The sequence below is a fragment of the Bubalus bubalis genome, chromosome 10 (assembly GCF_019923935.1).
Source record: "Bubalus bubalis isolate 160015118507 breed Murrah chromosome 10, NDDB_SH_1, whole genome shotgun sequence".
Taxonomy (NCBI): Eukaryota; Metazoa; Chordata; class Mammalia; order Artiodactyla; family Bovidae; genus Bubalus; species Bubalus bubalis.
The window spans coordinates 28300452-28320544 of NC_059166.1; the positions used below are offsets into that span (position 1 = coordinate 28300452).

At 45.5% G+C, this 20093-nt stretch overlaps 1 protein-coding gene across 5 annotated transcripts; it reads right to left on the minus strand.

The window, feature by feature from the left end:
* Positions 1-4193: 4193 nt before the first annotated feature.
* On the minus strand, positions 4194-19771 carry TNFAIP3 (TNF alpha induced protein 3). Of its 5 annotated transcripts, none has more exons than XM_006074679.4 (9): positions 19483-19769; positions 15796-16105; positions 12314-12504; positions 11530-11677; positions 11213-11383; positions 10201-10381; positions 8167-9056; positions 6919-7100; positions 4194-6164 (listed from the first exon to the last, which is right to left on the minus strand). In XM_006074679.4, exons 2-9 carry the CDS (start codon positions 16088-16090, stop codon positions 5880-5882), a joined length of 2343 nt encoding a protein of 780 aa, XP_006074741.1. In that variant the 5' UTR covers positions 16091-16105; positions 19483-19769; the 3' UTR covers positions 4194-5879. The 5 variants fall into 5 exon arrangements, 4 of the variants coding, with proteins under 4 accessions (XP_006074741.1, XP_025150262.1, XP_025150263.1 ...); XM_025294477.3 differs by lacking the exon at positions 19483-19769 and adding an exon at positions 17295-17435; XR_003111886.3 differs by having other exon boundaries at positions 6026-6164; positions 6919-7131; positions 19483-19770.
* Positions 19772-20093: the final 322 nt, after the last annotated feature.

Sequence of the window (20093 nt, forward strand, 5' to 3'; positions counted from 1 at the left end):
GGTTTGAACCTATTTTTTTTTTTAAACAAAGTATTGATTAGGTTCTTTTCATGATACGTGGGCTCATATGGAAGAGAAGACAGGAACTCTGCCAGCTTCTGATGAAGGGAGAAGGCTGAGGGGAGTGAAGGAGGGAAGGGCATCCGGAGAGACTTGCCAAGAAAAGGCAGGGAGGTAGAAACCTCTGCAGAATGTTCTCTGGCAGCTGGCAGCTATCTCCAAAGTGTGTGCAGAGGATTCTCTGGGGGTAAGTGTGTGCAGAGGATTTCTGGCAGGAAAGTGGTAGGATTTCTTTGACTTAGTTTTATCTCTTAATCTTTTGCATGTTTCACAAAGCACAGGCTATAATGATATAGTAATAAATATATATCATTTATTAAAAAAAAAACCCAAATTTACATATAGTGGGAGTACCTGCTCAAAAATTGTTTATGAGGGCACTTAGTCAAAAAAACACAGAGTCCACTGCTTAGAGAGGGTCTTCTAAACCAGGGCTTGGTGCAGTCCTTTCTACCCAGGTCTTGCCCTGCAGTGTGGTTGACCCTCCCTTCGCAGGTTCCATGTCCACAGATAAGGACACTAACTGTAGGACACTATTTTATATAAGGAACTTGAGCATCCTGGATTTTGGTATCTGCTGGCGTCCTGGAACCAATCCCCTGAGCACAGAGAGGGACAGTTGTATGCGGTTAACTCCCAGCGGGGGCAGGGCATGGACACTAGAATCCTCAAAACATTTCTGCAGGTGTTACTGGTGTGGTGGGAACCCTTGGTGAAGAATTGTTGTTCTAACAAGGACCTACTGTATAGCACATGGAACCCTGCTCGATGTTAAGTGGCAGCCTGGATGGGAGGGGAGTTTGGAGGAGAATGGATACACGTATATGTATGGGTGAGCCCCTTTGCTGTTCCCCTGAAACTATCACAGAATTGTTAATTGGCTATACCCCAATTAAAAAATAAGAAGTTAAAAAAATTGTTGTTCTAAAGCAGAGGTTTTTCAAGTGTGGTCTTGGTGGTCTCTGGGAGTCCTTAAGACTCTGTCAGGGACTCCATGAAATCCAAAAATATGTTTATAACATATGCCTGCAGAAGATAGAAAAACAATAGAAGATGGAGAGAAAGAAAAAAAAATCATTGTGCCTCCTTATTTGTAATGAGTTAAATTTCAATTTCAGCTGTCAGTTATGGAAAGGTTTTTGTCAAAATGCAGCTGGTAAATTCCAGTCTTCTTTGATGCCAATTAGTTGGGAAGGTGTAAAGATATATTGATATTCCCAATAAAGTGAAAGTGAAGTCGCTTAGTCATGTCCTACTCTTTGCGACCCCGTGGACTGTAGCCTACCAGGATCCTCTGTCCGTGGGATTTTCCAGGCAATAGTACTGGAGTGGATTGCCATTTCCTTCTCCAGGGGATCTTCCCAACCCAGGGATCAAACCCGGATCTCCCACATTGTAGACAAACGCTTTACTGTCTGAGCCACCAACAAGTGAGTTCAAAACCCCCTGAAACTCTTCATTTGGATAGTTTTTAACCAGCCTAGAATATTTGGTTTCTGAGTTTAAATGTGCAGGTAAGAAAGTGTCCAGGTGGCACAGGTACACCAGTTTTGGTAACAACATCATGTAACGAGGTCCAATTTTATTTGTATCAAGATGCAGAAAGTCAGTGAATGAAGGCACCTTTGTTATCCCCTCTGAGCTGAGCAATCTACAGTTGCTTCGAGACTGCTTGGATGGCTGGTCCCCTGATGCTGACAATGGGAGAACACCAGTAGTAACTCATATATCAAACATCAGCAAAATGAGCTCAGAGGTTTCCTATTTTCTTTCTGCATCTCTTGGTCACATGCACTCGGCTTTAGGAGCAGTGGAAAGCCATTGGGGAGTTTTAATTAAAGGAGAAGCATCATCAGGTCTGTGATTTAAAAGCATAGGTAACTAGTAAGAGAGTGGGCTAGAAAGGGGAGGCTAGGCACATTAAAAAAAAAAAAAAAAAAAAAAAAAAAAAAAAAGACAGCAGGAGGCTGGGGCCCAAGCTGGAGCAGCAGAAGGAAAGGGAAGGAAGTATGGATTTGATAGGTGTTTCAGAGACACACTTCACAGAAGTTTGGATATAGGAGGAGGGGGCAAAATCTAGAGGTAGCTTGGAAGCTGCTAATGCCCTTCCCTGAGCATGTGAGGAAGAGGGCAGGGATAAAGTATTATAAGCTCAGGTGTGGGTGATCTGAGCTTCCACCTGTGTGTGGTATGAAAGTGACATTCCACAGTGTTAGAAGGAAAGAGCCGGGCAAGCTGAAGCAAAGCTTGTTCCTTCCAAGTCTTATTTTTTCAGCCCTCTAGGCCTAGGTCCTTTGAGTTTTTGGAAAGTCATCAATTTGAGATTTTGAAGAAAGCCACTGTTTCCACTTTGGAAAAATAGTGTATACACCCCAATAGAAAACTGTGTACAGGCTTTATAGGGTTGCCAGACCCAAGGTCCATCTACTGCTCCGGCCTGGAATGTACCCCAAGTGGCTCCCTCGTTGCCCTCCAAACCTGCCCTATGTGGGTCTGTGTGCCATTTCTCTGAGTCAGATAATTTGCTAATTATAAGTCACTTCCTATTTTAGAAATCCTGATGACTTATGGTCAAATGCTTATGTTCATCATGCTGATTGAAGGATTGTAATTTTTAATGCCAGGTAAGAGATGGAGAAGAATGGAGAAAAAGAAAAGAGGTCGATTCAAGGCTTTGTGATTCCTCTGGGCAAGCATTCATAGAGCTCAGACAGGCTGGGATACACACAGCATCGCTGTGAACAATTCTTGTCTGATTGAACCAGAATCTAATAAGAAGTCTTGAAAAATAAGTGAAATGACACCAGAAGAAAGCAAAACACCAAATCCAGAATGTGAGCTGGCTACAGAACAAATGACCTAATTGTCTTAACAAATAGCATGATATTTTAAAGAGGGAGTGTTAGAGAATAAAAGAGTCTTAAGAAATGTTAGTAACCCAAAGCAATAGGACTCTGTATAGTGGACAATCTGAGAAATTATTATAGAATACATACTTAGGGTTGGATGTTATTAAAAGTTAATTTAGCCGGGGGTAGTAATGGTGGTTATAGAAAAAGAACATAATTTTATAGATTAGAGATATATGCTTGATGTATTGGTGAGTGTGAGAACACAGTATCTGAAATTTGCTTTGAAATAGTCAAAAAAAAAAAAAAAAAGAGAGAAGGTGACATACAAATTTGGCAAGGTGTTGATTATTGAAACTGGATGGACATATGAGGGTTCATAACACTCTCAACTACTTTGTACTCTCAACAACATACTTCTCGTATGTCAAAAGTTCCCACAGTAAGTTTAAAAATATTATAAATATTTCTTTAAAGGCATGATTCTAAAATATGGCTGATGATTAGAATCTCCTGAGGAGCTTTAAAAAAAAAAAAAAAGATCCCAGGAGCTGCACAGTTCTTCAGCATTGATATTCTATGGGCATACTTGTATTGGGTGGAAGATTGGGTTATTTATAATCTCCCAGGACACTGGGGTCACCAGTCCTCACGGCCACCACAGCGGTAGGTCACCTCTTCTGAGATCTGACCCTGGAGTCTTACACTCCTTCCTCCCCTCTGATTTCTTTCCTTTTCTGTCTCTCTCTGCTCCTCCCTCTTGTCTTTGCTCTCTGCACTTCAGTAAAGCTGAGGGCAGGAGCCTTCGTAGGAGCACAGGGACCTTGCATCTCATGGGAACAGGCACTGGCAGGTCCTGCCCACTTCCCCTCTGGGCCTCAGTATCTTCCCTGTTAAACCAGAGGCCTTACCCTTAAGAGCAGGTTCTCTTACTACCTATGGGTGAGAGATGTACCCCCTGACCAGGTGCACATTGAAACAACTGTTTGGGAAGCATGATCTTAGTATGGGGGGCCCTTTTCTTTCATCATTCATAAATAGAAAACATCCAAATTTGCTCTTAAATAATTTACTTTTTAATTTTGACTTTTGTGAAAAGTTACATTTAAATTTAGGAAAACTTGAAGAAAGCCAATAGAGGAGAGTCAACAGTTTTCTATTAGAGACAATTAAATGTGCAAATTTCAAATGTTTTGTATAATAAGCATAAATATTCCATTTATTCACATTAAGAATGAAAATATTGATACACATAAAATATTAAAATAGAAACTTTAAAAGAACTAAATGAAAACACTGACGTTTATTTGAAATCTTTAGAAAGACATAAAGGGATATGCCAAGGGAAAAGGTATATGGATTTTCAAGAGGAAAACACATCATGTCAGACCAGTAAAGGCTATGGAGCATTAGGCAAGATTTTCAGGTTGTAAGTCCAGACCAACAACAAAAAAATAGCAGCCTTTACCTCTGGGGACAATGTGCTTCTTTTTTTTTTTTTTTTTTTCCTAGCACAAGTATGACAGTAACACAAAACACACAGAGAAGCTGCGGGCCAAGGACAGACAGAGGTTTCCTCATACTCATGGTTACAAGGTTGTGCTGTTCCAGTGCTAAGCTGGCTGCGAGGTCACCGCCCCACATCCCATGACACAGCATCAACACAGCAAACAAACCCTTCATCAAAGGCAACATCGTTCCCCGTGATCTTCCCCGATCTCATCTCTGCTCCTTCCCAATCGTCTCTCTGAGGAGGTAGGATACACAGAACCATTTATACACTGTAGAGAATGGCTTCTCATTGAAGGGCTGAAAAGTGGCTCTGGCCAAAAGTCTCATGAGAAAGCGTGAGATTTTAATAGATTTACTGTGGGAGAGACTGTTTCTTTCCTAGGGAAGGCAAGCAAAGTGCATGGAGAAAGGTGACTCCCCCACCATTATCAGGAACTTGCCTGCTTCTGATAGTCAGTCTTATTTTATCTCAAGAGGACACTACAGCAAGCATTTTCTGAAGACCAGAAGAAACATCTTCATTTAAATAACCTTAAAGTTTGTAATAAAATAAATAAAGTGATTTACACAGGAATTTCCATTCCACAGAGCAGCCAGTGGGGTTCATGCAAGCTGTCTATGAGAGGTTCCTGCCCCAACAACAACCAGAAAATAGGTTATTATTATTAGTCAGTCCTGTTACTTAAAACTTCTAGGGCAGCATCTCAACATGACCAAAAAAAAAAAAATTCCCTCATACAGAATATAAGGGGCCGTGATATATGTACACAATGTATGCACATCTCAGTTCGAGTTAACTTTAGAAGACAGCCGTAACCAAGAGTTACACATCTGCCTGCTAAGATGTTCTGAGTCTTGAAAGGTGCATATCGTAAAGAGCAGCTGGTTTGCTTTTCTTCATGATTGTGTTCAGCCTCAGCATCACAGTCTGTGGATGGTTCTGCTTGTGCCGTGTCCGTGGGAGAGGAGTGAGGCCAGTAGGGCAAAACCGCGACTGACTGATGCTCTAGGTCTGTCTCTGAGTCTGTGTCTGAGCCTGTGCTCCCTGAGCTTCCTGAGTTTCCAGCAGAGGGCCTGCGGGCCCTGAGGCCTCAGCTCCTGGTCTCCGAGAGATGCTGAGGGAGGGCAGGGGACTGGCTCTGGGTTTCCCAGTCCAGCCGGATCCTGCATCTTTTCCCTTTTCTCTAAAGATGGTGGGGCTGTCCTGGCTTGGAGGTTCCCAGCCTTCTGCTCGGAAGGGGAGAAGGAGCAGCAGCTCCAGGCTGACCCTGTGCAACCCGCGGCCCGTCACATGCTGTGCTCAGATTCCTGGCCGGTGACCGAGCGTTTCTTTCGTCCCTGGCTCACAGACAGCCCAGGCTCAGCCTGCAGGGCAGGGCCCTCGGGAGTGGCACCGGGGTGCCCCACGGGCTAAGGTTCTAGGTCCCTCCGGGTCTGGGGTTGGCCCCCTGGGTTGGGTTAGCCGTACATCTGCTTGAACTGAAAGCACTCATTGCAGTAGCCATTGCACTTGGCATTGCCGAAGTGGTCGCAGGCGGGGGCCCGGCAGCGCTGCGTTGGGGGCTCCTCTGGGGTGTGCTCTGGCCGACGGGTGCTGGTTCCCGCTCGCTGGCCGAGGTGCTGGCACTCCATGCAGAGCTCCTGGCTGCAGCAGGCCAGCACATTCCGGCAGGTGGACCGTGCACACTTGGACCTGGAGGCGCTCTGTGAGGCTCGGGGCAGGTCTCTGCGCTGGCTTGACCTCTGGGTGGAGAGAGCAGAGAGAACTGTCATCATGTGTGCAGGGAGAACACGGTGCCCTGTTCAACTGACAGTGTGGGTCCTACAAAGGGCCCAGTAAAGTGAGGGGCATCTGCCTGCCCAAGGGGACAGGTGGCAGCCTGTGGGCTGGAGTCTCCAAGGACCGCTTTTCCCCATCCCATGAAATCAGACCTTGGCCCCAGGGAGGCCCAGGGGAACCACCAACCCTAACACAGAGGCCAGCTTCCGTTTGCATGAATGGTAATCGCATGAACAGTAATTGTGTGAATAATAAGCTACTGTCACTCAGACATTCCCTACCATCCAACAACCAATAGGCAAGGCATCTATCAATAAATGCTTGCTTTCTTTTGGCCAGTAAGTGGAGGCACCCGGGGCAATCTGCCTCCTCCTTGGATCTCATGACAGAGGATAAGTTATTAGTTAAGGAGCCTGCTGGCCACTAAGAGGTCTGTACTTGTGCTACAAATCCAAGAAGTCTCTGATCAACATCTGGCTTCTCAGAGGCTTTCGTGGGTTTTATTCCATGGCTAGTTTCATTTGCTTCTTCAAATGAATTCAAAAGTAAACTTAGGCCATGAAAATCAATAGGAACTGCTGCACGTCCAAGTCTGGGGGCCAGGCTGACTTTTCCCCTGGTTTTTCCCTGGAACTCGGCAGGGAGAAAAGCCCACTTATCACCCTGGGAAGGAGGCCGGGCCTGCAGGAGAGGGGGAAGTCCCTTGAGAGGTCTCACCAGCTGCTCTTCAGTCCTTTTTGCTTCATGGAATCTCTGATTCTGAGCTTCAATGAAACACTTCTGACAGTATCCTTCAAACACGGTGCTACCAAGGGCGCCACATTCCCTGCCCAGGCAGGGGACTGCGTTCTGGAACCTGGAGGCTGTGGGACTGGCTTTCCCGGAGGCAGTGACTAAATCTGCAAGAGAGTGGAGGCTCATCAGGAACACCTATGGGCCACCCAGCAGGACAGTTTACTGACACAGATTAGGCCGGTTGCACTCTAGGAGAACAACCTTTCTACACTCAGCAAAACAAACAACAGAAATAACACTGTAATTAAAACATCTTTGACTCTACAAGTCTCTCCCTTTGGAACATGCTGTACAGGTAGGTCACAGCCACAGAACAAGCAGAGACATTAAGTGCCCATCCTTCTTTCAGATTTGATATTTCTAAAACCACAAAGGCATTCTTATGTAGTCAGTGGAGACCGCCCTCTTGCCAGCTGTCTGTGTGCGTCAGTCGCTCAGTCATGTCTGACGCTTTGTGACCTCATGGACTGTAGCCTGCCAGGCCCCTTTGTCCATGGGATTCTCCAGGCAAGAATACTGGAGTGGGTTGCCATTTCCTTCTCCAGGGTATCTTCCTGACCCTGGGATTGAACCCAGGTCTCCTGCATTGCAGGCAGACTCTTTACTCTCTGAGTAACCAGGGAAGCCCTAAAGTGTTAGTTGCTCAGTCATGTCAGACTCTTTGTGACCCATGGACTGTAGCCCACAAAGCTCCTCTGTCCATGGAATTCTCCAGGGAAGAATACTGGAGAGGGTAGCTATTCACTTCTCCAGGGTATCTTCCCGACCCAGGGATCAGACCCAGGTCTCCCGCATTGAAGGCGGATTCTTTACCATTGGAGCCACCAGGGAAGCCCTCTTTTCAGTTACTTCTCTTCAGATTTTGAATTTTCTCTAGTTCGCTTGAGTTTCAAAAGAAGTCTTGTTTGAACTCTACCTTACAAACACTGCATTGCATGACCTTATAAAACAAATCCTCTGAACTCTGCACAGAGTTCTGTGGGTCCTGGAACATGCTATTCTGTGCTTTTACTTCCAAGCATGCTAGAAGAACTACTGGGATTCTGCCCCCAGGCAAGCCACACTCTCCCCCACAGCCCAGAGGGGCTCCCTTCTTGAAGTTAAGGCGCATACAGCCTTCTACTCGGGAGTTTTAAAAACAGAGGATAGGAAACCCATCGTCACACTCACGTTTATTTTCTCTGTACTCGATGAAACACAGCGTGCAAAAGCCTTTGTTCTCTGGGGTCCCAAAGTACATGCAGCCCACTTTCCTGCACTTGCTGGTCCCCATCTTGTCCCCTGGAGTCCGTGTGGCTGGGGACGCCTCAGGCCCGGCTCTGCGGCAGGCGTGTGGGGACAGGCTCTGGGCCAGCTGCGAGGGGTCGGACTTGGAGCGCTGGTGGCAGGACAGGGAGCCACTGGAGCTGAGGTTCGGGGCAGCCTCGGTTGTAGTCCTTTTAAAGCAAGTACTGCAGATGCCATTAAACGTCCTGGTGACATCCTGGAGGCAGGCTCGGCACTTGCCCGGGTCGCGAAGCCGTGTGGGGTCCGCAGGGTGGCCTGCTGGCAGCTGCCGGGCATTGTGGCATCGCTCACAGAAGCCGTTGTGCTGCACGTTGAGGGTAAAGGGGCAGCCGGGACTCCTGCACTTCATGGCCGTGGTCTCGCTGAAGAGGAAGAGGCTGGGTGCCGTCGGAGGGGCTGAGTGGGGGCCTCCGGTGGGCTCCGCAGGACTCCAGACCTCCCCCCGGGAGGTCCCAAGTACCAGGCCGGGGAGCAGCTCGGGGCTCGGCTTGGAGGTGGGCTTTGGGACTTTCGTTTGGTTCTTTTGCCGCCTTTCTGAGCACTCATGGCACAAAGGCTGGGTGTTCACAGACATGAAGAATGGGCAGTTAGGTGTCTCACATTTGATTTCCATGAGAGAAAGCTGGGGGATGGAAGGGTCCAGAGGATTCTGGGGGTGTGTGTCTCTCCGTCCCTGCTCATTGTTTTCCTGCCACTTCTTGTACTCGTGCTGGACAAGTTCAAAGTAATCATCTACCAGGTTTATTTCTTTGGGTAAGTTAGCTTCATCCAACCTAAAGAACAAAAGGAAAAATATGAGACTTCACACACACACACACACACACACACACACACACACACACAGACCCACACACAATTTTACATCATTGGCTCATAGAGCAAGCTGAAAATATGGATTGTGGCAATAACTTTCTACCCACCCACTGAAATGCAGTCGTGATAGTTTTCACCTCTAACGTAACACAGTCCAGTAATGCTGAGAAGATATCACTATTCTGAGAATCAGTCTCATTTAATTAATTTTGGTCCACCCCAAATTACAGATAATGCTAAAGAAAGGGTTACTTGGGGACTGCTGCTATACTTATTCTATTCCTCTTTGAAATAGTTACTTTTACTATCTAAGTTCTCAGAGATCAGATTTCTACTGAAACATTATTCAGGGTATTCATTTGGGATGAGTCTACTTTCCAGCACAAACTATACGGGAATGTTGCATTCTGTATTTTGCTGTTATTAATTTTAAATGTGTATGTGGTGCCTATCAGCATTAACTGCCATGAGCAGTAACTAAGAGGCGGACGCACCCACAGGCACTCTGTACTGACTTCTGACTCACTGAAATTTGTTCATCTCCACGCTAAGAAATTGTTTAGCTTAGGCCTTCTCGGTGTTGTGCACTTCAAGTTCTAGGAAACAGGCATCTCTTTATCATCAAGCCAGTGTTTACAATCTTGATACCTGTAAACCCGCACTCTGGGTCTCTCCTCCCTGATCCACGTGGCCAACTCATGTGGCTGCTACAGAAACACATTCTACAGCCCGGCCTGCATGTGATGTGTCTGCCTTACCCAGAAGCCAGGAGAATGAGGCTTTTGTTTCTAAGAATTTTCACTTGTTAGTCTAGCACTAGGGCAATTAAAAGAAAAAAAAGTATCCTTGATGTGAATGCACTTTTTGAAGCCACAGTGCTGGCTTCCAAGCATCCAGATACACAGGACAATCCTCTGGAAAAATTCCTTGTTTTTATTTGAAAACTAAAGTCAGTGCCGCTTGAGCTGATTGTCTCTGACACACACAAGCCCCTAAATTTGTTTCACGTTGGAGGAAACTGGCTTCAAAAAACTTTATTATTGGTCTCTGAGGCAGAAGCAGCTTAAAGATGACACAGGATAGAGCCAAAAACAAACTGCTTACTTTGCAGCATTAATTAAATGGGTGGTGCCATGGTCCCAGCCTTGAACGGGGATTTCTACCACCATCAAGTACTCTTTCAGGAGCTTTTCCTTCATCTCATTTTCAGGATCTGTCAAAAAGTGAACTTTTAAGTCTTCAAATCGTCCTCGCTCTCTGTTAACAAGTGGAACAGCTCGGATTTCTGAGGGAAAAAGAAATAACAGGTAAGCAAAATGATTCTACTAAACAAGATTTTGTGTGAGGTCATATATATATAAAACGACTGCATTTTGAAAATGCAGAAAGGATGCAATTACAGAATGGAAAAGTATTATCTAGCCACAAAATCAAATGGGGAAACAAACTGTGCTAAACTCTAATATAAAATACACTGTTTCCAGGAAGTTCACAGAATATAAAGCAGCCTCCAAGCAGCGGGTCTTATTGGTTAAATTACTGCACTTCAGATTCAGACTGACCTGAGTTCAGATTCTGACTCTGCCACTATCCAGCTCTGTGACATTAGGGAAGTTACTTAACTTCTCTGAGCTTCAGGTGCCTCATCTGTACAGTAAGGCTATCAGTGCTCATAGCATCCACATGGATGCTGTGAAGATGAAATGAAATAAAATATTGTACCTAAAGCATTTATAAAGTACCCTATTAGTTCCACATTAAGCTAGTACAGTAATAGCTAGCCTGCCAGACATTTACTTGCCCAAGGCCAGGCACTGTATTACGGGTTAATTAAGAAACGGTGGCAGTAATAGACATTATCTCCTATTTGCCACTAACATGCTCAAAGTAGGTCCCAAACGACACACAAAACAAGCGGGGGTGGGGGGGCATTATGATTAGTGCATTATTGTTGCTAATCAAACAAATGACAGAATACTATATTTAAATAAAACTAATACACTTAAATGAGGCTTTCAAAAAGGAGCCAAAGAGCAAACCCTGACGTTCAGTAAGAACAGGGTATAGCAGGATTCACCAGCAGTTACAAATGTGAATAGATACTTGGTTTTCTCACCAGGTCCACTGTCCTTCATTGTCACCAGGGGTACAAAGTGTTGGCTGTCATAGCCGAGCACAATGGGGTATCTGTAGCATTCCTGGGCAGGCCAGTGCAGAGGCAGGTAAATCCCACCCACCTTCAGAGGAGCAAAATTGGAACCTGATTCCAAACTTCTCAGCATTTTGTCTGTTTAAGGAAAGAGAAAGAAAAGATAAGACCCTCTGAGACTTTCACGGGAGTCCATTTAGCCTGGAACTTGGGTCACGCTAAGAGGTGAGGGATTAAACCTGAAAGGCACCTAAATACAGATAAGCCATCAGCAGGCATCTCACCTGAAATGACAATGATTGGCCTTCTGAGGATGTTGCAAAGGACAAATATGTGTATTTCTTCCAGTGACTGATACTGCAGTCCACCTCGGGCCGCAGGTGTGTCTGCGGATGCCATCTTGACGAGGCTATCCCATTCATCGGTCCAATTCTAAGGGGAGAGGAAAGAAACTATTGAATGTACTCTGCATTAAAAAACAACTTTGGCTCCACTCTATAATTATTCACTGGTATCACTGAGCTTACTCTTACCCTTTCTTGAGATCATCACTCAAATGATCACCCATTTTCCCCCCAATTCTGGTTTTGTTCCTTTACTTTTTCCCACTTCAAGGCAAACTCAGAAGCAGAGGAGCAGGGGGACAGCACCTGCTTTCAGAAAAATCCCTGCTGAAGCACTAAGCCAAGCTCTTTGTGCACAAAGTCCCAGCCTTGTGACCGAAGATGGGGAGGCGCCCTCTGAATCTGACTGGCAGGCTCAGTAAAGCAAGCGAAGGGTCATCAAACCCCCCAAACAGCCAAAATGCCACAGGAAAACCCGTGATCAGAAAGATCATTCTAAAATGACTCTCCAGCTGGGAAGATGCTGCCTGGAAACCTCCCAGCAGTGACAAGGGCCTTGGGTTCATCCCACGGGAGGTTTCTGGTGTTTTCCATTGACTCTGCTTAGCCAAGTTCATGTGACCCAGCAAACCATATGCTCCCTGACAGCAGGGACTGGTCGGAGGTGCAGTTTTCCCACCATGGAGCTCTGTCAATAGACGCTTGAGGAGGAACCCCAACATACCCGGGTATCGTAGCAAAGCCCGGTTTCCACGAATTCCTGAGACTTAAGAGACTCCAGCTGCCAGCGGAATTTAAAGTTGCGCGTGTCCGTCTCCTTGAGGGTACTGAAGAGCGCCTTCCTCAGGACCAAGTCAGTGTCCTGAACACCCCACATGTACTGGGAAGCCGCGTGCATGAGGCAGTTTCCGTCACCTGAGGACAGAAGGGAAGCAAATTCTAGCAATCCACATCTAAGGCCTAGCAGAGGTTTCCAAAATAAACCAGCCTCTCTGCTACTATGAGTGGGGACCCAGTAGTGCTTGTGAACAAATGCCAAAGGACCAGCTGGTACTATTTCACTAGGTGATGACAGCTTTAAGGGAAAAATAAAAAATCATTCTTGTAACTCTTTTGTGTAATGAATGCTACTAACAAAGCCCAAGGAACCAAGGACTGAGAGTCTGGAGACCTTGACTCCAGTCTGGCTCTGCCCTCGGTGGGGAATTTTTTAACCTCTGAGTATTTTTCCTCTTTGTGAGATGAGGGCATTGGGTTATGATCTCTGAAGTCCCTTCCTTTTTAACAAGCCCTGATTTTCTGGCTCAGATGCTGGTCCTATTGCTCTCTGACCCTGAGAGAGAACACCCAGAGCAACATGCTCAAACCAGGAAGCTGCTCTGGCTCCGCTTACTAGACAGGGACCGTCTGGCCATGACTCAGGAGTAAATGACTTGACCACCCCACCACAGCATGCAGGGCCTGGGAGTTTCCTCTCCTGATTTATAAAATGGGATTGAGACAGAATTACCTACTAGCCTGCTCACCCCCACCGCCTATAAATGCCTTGTGTGAACCCGCTTGCTAGCAATTAGAGTCCCTTTTCAGAGTTAAAGGGTGCCTAGATATCTACATTTGAAAATTGAGTCAGTGTTTACGGATGGCACTTTAAGAACTCTGAGCCTTTTGAGAAAAAGATAGATCTAATTTTACTCTGTCACTTTGTTACTTTTATAGGTTAAATATCCACAACTCATGAAATGGCTTTTTTTTTTTTTTTTTTTTTTTGCCTCCAAAGAATAAACGTTTCAGAGAAGTGTTTAATATTAAAAAAGTTAACTCTTTAGACTCTTCTGGGAAGTGCATAATTGTTTTTATAAAGAAAAGTTCAATTATTTCCTTACATTGCTGTATGGGGCAATGAGGCTATTTGAAATTTTATCATATCCTAATTAAACTGTAAACAACACCACCACCACTACCCTCAAACATATCCACAGCCAATATCCTTTCAGTTTACATAGTCAGAAAAACTAGCTAAACAAACATTCAAACAAATGAACCAAAAAGATCGCTCAAGTCTTGTGTCTTGGCAGAAGTGTGGCAACAATTGCAAGCTGTTGAAATTTCCCCTTTGCAAAATCTAGAGCAAAGATAAGGCTTTTTTTCTTCTTCTTGTGCTTACTTTCAGTTCTTTATTGAGATGCACCAGCATAAAATTCCCTAAGTAACATCTGGAATTCCCCAGTGCTAAGTTATTTGACTAGCAATTGAGCAACAGCTATTGTACTTTTTGTTCTGGTGTGTAGACATTTAAACTGCGAAGTGCACCCTGGACTTTCCAAGTGGGTGTGGTCAGGGTGAGCTGGAATAGGGCTACTCATTATACAAGTGAAATCGCTGCAGCCAATAGACGCTGGAATTTTTCAAATGAAGTTTCAATTTTATACCACCTACTCCCTTCCTCATTCACCGCAGTCTCATATCCTCAAATGCAAACTTGTGAATCACCCCCTCCCCAAATAGATCATTGACTTTGAAGAGCCTTCCTATAGGGGGAAGACTTAAAAAAAAAAATGGTGCTAATAAAAATCAGAAAGGAAAAGTTGTTTGTTTTCCTCTTCCCCTAAATATTTTTTCTTCCTTTTCCAGAATTTTAAAGAATTTTCTTGTAAGTGGTGAAATAAAAGGACTCTGAGACTCAAAACCCCCATCTCTCAGAAAATGATATCAAAATGCACTTGCTTTGTAGTTTTATTTGTAGCATGATCCTTGACTTAAATGCATATCTTTGCAGACAAGTATTTACTTTTTATATTCCATTTTTTTCCTTAAGGAACTAGAGCAAGTTGAACCTAAAATCTCAGTTCAGTTCATGATAAAATGGTTTTTTTCTTATTACCACATTTCTAATTTGGCAGAATCTCTTCTTTTCAACTCTCCCAAAGTTGACTCCACCTCTTATTGTAACAAAATGGGAGAGTTAAAACCACAAACTGTCAGGAATATAAACCCCTTGATGATGACTTAACATAATTACCTACTTCTAAGCATCTCTTGATTTAATGCCAAAACCAGTGTAAACACTGGGTAGCCTCCGTTTTCTATGTTTCTAAGAATCTATGCTTCAAAAATAAAAGCACAATGTTGAGGTGATGCACTTAACCCCCAAAACCCAAGCAAAAAGTCATGTCCCTCAATAGTGCCAAGTTACCCAAGTCAAAAACGGCCAAAGTGAAGGTACCAATTCATTTAGTTAAGTTAACATACTTATCATCTGGTCTCACTGTCAATGAAGATGTATTATTTTGCCTTTAGATGTATATCAACCAAAATAATTGGGATGGTTTAGGATTGTCACTGATCTAAGGGCAAGAGTTTCCTGCTTTTACCTAGACAATAAGCAGTCTACTGCTGCTTGTAATAATTAACTACATTTATAAAGTAGAATTTTGTTTCTACATTTAACACTAGGCTTGAATGTTTCTGTGATGTGCATACTCTTGCTCAAAGGAAATAATTAAAAAAAAAAAAAGCAGTGAAGTTTAGAACAGGAAACAGCAATGAGTCGTAAACAGCCATTGGGCAGACAGTCACAGATAGCAAGAAATGCAGTACAGTACTAGGAATCCCTAAAAAGAATGAAATAGAGGACTAAAACCTGCACTAAGAACTCAGGTTTATCTGTCTAGTTAGTATCTTGGGACTGCAGGCAGCAGAACCTAGGTAAGGGAGGAGCTGACAACAGCCACTGGTTAACCCATAAAATGCCATCAATTCAAGAAGTGTAAGGCCATCATCACGAGCATTTTCTAATGACAGTGGAAAACACTATTGATTTTCACACCATGCTTTTCTTCTAAACTGTTTAAAGCCTTTTGATATTTCCATTACTCGTAAGGGAAGGGTATTTCACAGATGATTAAACAGTCACAAGAATTATATACAGAAATCATGCATACATACCCTACACATACACCTAACGCACAGTGTCCAGAAATGCATTCTCCAAGGTTCAGTGTGCTCTGCTCTCTAACATGCACTAGAAATCACCCTTAATTCAAATACTCACACAGCAAGCTTGCTTTTGTCACATGCCCCTTGGAGTGTCTCTATACTAAGGTACCTATAGTCTTAAGAGATTTGATTTGGGGCTGGTGCCTTTTAATAAATAGGGACGCAGCATGGTAGGAGCCACCTCAACCCTTAGACAAAAGCACGTCTTACCATTTGTTTTCAGCGCCACAAGCCTCCTGACTTCTCGACACCAGTTGAGCTTCTTCTGGCTTTCCAGGGAAGCCTGGATGTTTCTGTCAATGAGAGCATTGTGGATGATCTCCCGAAACTGTGGACAAAACTGGCAAGTTCTGAACATTTCCAGAGTGTATCGGTGCATGGATTTAAAATGGTGAATGATTCCATTGGCAGGTTTAAAAATATCTGCTGGCGTTCTCTCTCGTATCTTCACAGCTTTCCGCATATTGCTCAAATACAAGGCCAGAGGAAGGAGTTGCTCAGCCATGGTGCTCTCCAATACCTGAAGAGGAGGGAAAGAAAACCCCACGCCGTTAGTCTGACTTTGATATGACTCCTATATACCTGCCTGCAGGAAACCCCACCGTCTGATCTCGTCATTACCCTGAGCAGCAGGCAAAAGATCTTAGTCACCTCTACTCCCAGGATACTAGCTGGCCCCAAAGATGAACTCACACTGGACAGTTTTAAGTTACATCATTTTTAAAGATTAGTCTAAACAAGAGGAGGAGTGGGCAATGAGGAGGAGGGGAATAACCCGTGTTTTCAGTAACGTTTGTCAGGGAGCCAAGCTTGTCTGTCAGCAACAGGTACGGTGCCTTCTAACTGACTGAAACTCCTCTCTCATCCTGATGTTGTTCTAGGGGCAAACACTGGATTTGAGGTGCCCTGAATGCTGGTTACAGGCACAGTGTAGCCCTGGCAAGTCAGCTCCTCTTCTAAGAGCACCACCAAGCAACTCTTTTTTTTAGTCCATGTCTTGATTTACCTCTTTCAAGCACACCCTCCCTATACTGGAAAGACAACAAATATTTTGTGGAAAATTCTGCAATTTTATGCTGTTATGTAGGGTGTCAATTGGAGTTTTCTCTATAGTCCCCAAAAGGAACATTTATAAAGCATTTACTTATAAAATGCTATTTATATATATACATAGAGAGTTAAATTGAATGTTTTATAACCAACAAAAAAGTCTACTCCCAGCAAGATGCTTTCCAATTTTAAGAGCAAACAGTTAGCAGTCTTTCAGAACCTCTCCACTGAACTTTACAACATCAGAAGAATAATTAGAATAATAACAATACTAGAATAATAAATCCTACATTTCCAAGGGCAGATAGTAAAAGCACAGAATTATATTCTATGTAATGATGGAATTAACTGTACTACTTGAACTCAACCGCCAACACAATTTTATCATCATCTTCCAGCTACCAATACTCAGATTGATTTCTCACCCTGTCTTCATCCTGAAATCTTCAAGCACAACCAACCAGTGGAAAGAAATAAAAGTTTGGAAGCAGACAAGGAAAGAAGTTGCAGCTAGAGGGGGCCACTCAGGACAAATGAAAGAGGAAGGGGATAACCCCAGCATCTCCAATCCATGACAATAGCATGGGAAGATGTGAATTGATTTAACATGGGACTTTACAGCTCATGTCTTTGTGGAGAGCCAGCTGACATTCACTGACCCTGAGCAGAGTGCCCTGCCATCCATCCAAATTTCCAAGATGAGGACAAAGACAGTTTCCGAGCACGAACAGAGCCTCTAGGAAGTTTCACTGTGATTGTTAATCCCAGTCCTGTAGCATACTGTTTTCTAGGGCAAGACTCTAGATGAGAAAGTTAAACCAAGTTAAGAGGGAGAAGAAAAGTATGTTACAAGAAAGCCTGTCCTGGGTAGGTCTCAGCTTTCTTAAAGACATTGATAAAATGGTCTAAATTCTCATGGCCCACTCCAGGAAGACAGGTGGGCTAGATGACTCCGAGGTTGCTTCTGAGGAGTCTTCTGGTGGTAGATTTAGATCCGGATTCTTAATCTGATAGCTAGATGATGCCTGGAAGAAGTCATTCTCTGGGTCAAATGGTAATCTCTCCTTTTTGACGTCAGACATTCCTTGCAGGTGGAATTGGGCAAAATCACGGCAAGGCCAGACGCAACTAAGGGACAAAAACATCACACACGCTCCCCCCTTGGTGGCATGGCAAAAGCCTCTTTCATGATGTCATTCATTTGTCCATCCATCACTCAGCAAGCATGGCCTGACCACATGCTTCTACTGCCTGACCATCAGCTTGATGCTGAGGCAACAGATCAAAGATAACCTTATTCCCCAGCATGAAGTCACATGACTATCATAGTCTCCAGCTACAGCACCTGCAGTACTGGTCCTGCTCAGGTAGGTTCCACACCATCCCAGAGCAGGGCTTTGCCTAGAAGTCCTGTCTTCTAAACCCATCCCCTTGTTAATCTCACAACACCACACCTGTGGCTGCAGTGCCTGCTGCTCTCACATGGAAACAGGCAAGAAGATCCGAAACAAATGAGGTGTAGCCTCCTTTTGCTTTTCTGACTGTCCTATTATTTTCTTCTGCACCTAAGATCTTTCAAATAGAGAGCGCTAGAACCACAGGCAAGACATGCAAATGTCAATATCTGACAGTCCAGTGTCACCTCATTCATTGGTGTAGCCTTGAATGGCCTGCAGCATTGCCTCCTTAAAAGAAATCAATACCCATTGCCTAAGTGTCCAGGACTTAGACTTCTCCACACTTAAGATTAAAGAATAATCTGACTTGTGATAAAGAATTTCTGAGCTATGAATGTAATGTCCTTATATGCAAAGACAATATCACCCATAACATTTCTTTCATGTTTCTGATACCTCATTGGCCTACCAACAGATATGAAATTTTCAGAAAGTACTACTTCAAAAACTCAAAAATTGTACAAAGAATTGAAAAAAATAAAGAAGGACCTTAGGACACATGAATGAAGCAGTAACTGGCTGCTTAATAATCTGGGACATTGGGGCTGTGGTCCAGAAGACTCAAAAACCGGTTCTCCCAAAAGGCTGCCCTGAGAGAGTTGACCAGAGTGGCTTTCCGAGGAAAGATCAGAGGCAGGGAGAACTGAAAACAAAGCGGTCTCAACAAGAGTTGAGCTCCTTCCTTACTTAATACCACTGGCTTTCCTGAAAGGCCAGGTGGCAGGATGTGGGACGACCCCGGCTGACAAAGACAGTCTGACTTGGGGGTAGGGGCTTGCAGATGCTCTAAACTGGAGTCACCCCAGCCGTCCCCCCCCCCCCAAGGCAGGCGGACGACCTCCTGCTCCATGCATACTTCTCTGACACTGCTGCACTCGGAGTGTCTGCAAGCCCTCCCGGGAAAGGAGAGCTGACCGGGTCCCCCGCCCCCTAGGGTTTGCTGCCGCTGCGACATCCCACCCCTCTGGACCAGTGCTGCAGTCTGGAAAGAGGCCAGGCGCTTCTGCAAGGTCTACGTGGCCGTAAGCATGCAGAGCTCGACTCCAAAAGGGACAAGCCGAAGAGCAAAGCACCGATGACCATCCGGACCAAGCGGCTCCGGGGGCGACTCTCCCCCAAGCAGCTGCCGTTCAAGTTCTCTGCATGAGCTGCAAGGAACAGTTGGCTGGATCCTAGAATACAGGCTGTCACCCCAACATCTGGCGGCCACCTCCACTCTCAGCAGCTCAGAACCTACAGGGGTCACAAACGGCCAACAAACTTCCCTCTGGGACAGCGGCAAAACCAAGGCCAAATCGACCGGGCCAGCCCGCGGGTCGCTGCCAAATTCGCACTCGCAGCCCTTGTCCCGGGAGAGCCCGTGGCAGACGGCACAGGGACGCGGGGTTACCTCTTCGGGCCGCGCGATCCTCTTCAGAAATCCCAAGTCCAGGTCAAGACAAGCGTGCGCCGCAGGCTGGGGTCGCAATTCAGGTCGGGGCCGGGTGGAGGCGGCTCCCCATGGACGCCTGGTTCGGTCTAGTTCTCCGGCGGGCCGGTCGGTGGGTGTAGATCTCCTTTGCTGCTGCCACCGCAGTCTTCCCGGCGGCTGCTCTCGCCGCTCCGCCCCCACGGCCTCCTAGCTTGTCGCACTTGGCCGCCGCGAAGGCTGCCGACTGCCAGTTCTCTTTTTTCCCTTTCTGTTTTACCGCCCGCGGACAGCGGGGATTTCCACCCAGGGACTTTCCAGTCACGTGACACGAGCCCCAGACTACCAGAGCCCTGATCTCGCCGCTAGGGGGCGCAGGAGGCGCAGCAGGAGCGGGAAGCCAGATGCACTCTGCCCCGCCCCGACCCCGCCCCGCCGCCCCGCCCCGCCGCGCAGCCAAAGAAACTCCTGCGCCCCGCCCCGGGGTGTCCCCGCGTGAGTCACCTGGGCATTTCGGAAGCTGGACTGAACGTCACATCCATGTGGAAATCGCAGTGATGGGAACTGGAAATGAAATAGGTTCTTTTTCTCAG

What these genes read in the sequence shown, in the direction of transcription:
- TNFAIP3 (XM_006074679.4), bottom strand. Translation starts at nt 16,090, where the DNA reads ATGGCTGAGCAACTCCTTCCTCTGGCCTTGTATTTGAGCAATATGCGG. An exon ending in AATGAAGGACAGTGGACCTG is followed by an intron (nt 10,382 to 11,212) that starts GTGAGAAAACCA and finishes TTTTTCCCTCAG; the next exon opens with AAATCCGAGCTGTTCCACTT. An exon ending in CATTTAATTAATGCTGCAAA is followed by an intron (nt 9,057 to 10,200) that starts GTAAGCAGTTTG and finishes TTTGTTCTTTAG; the next exon opens with GTTGGATGAAGCTAACTTAC.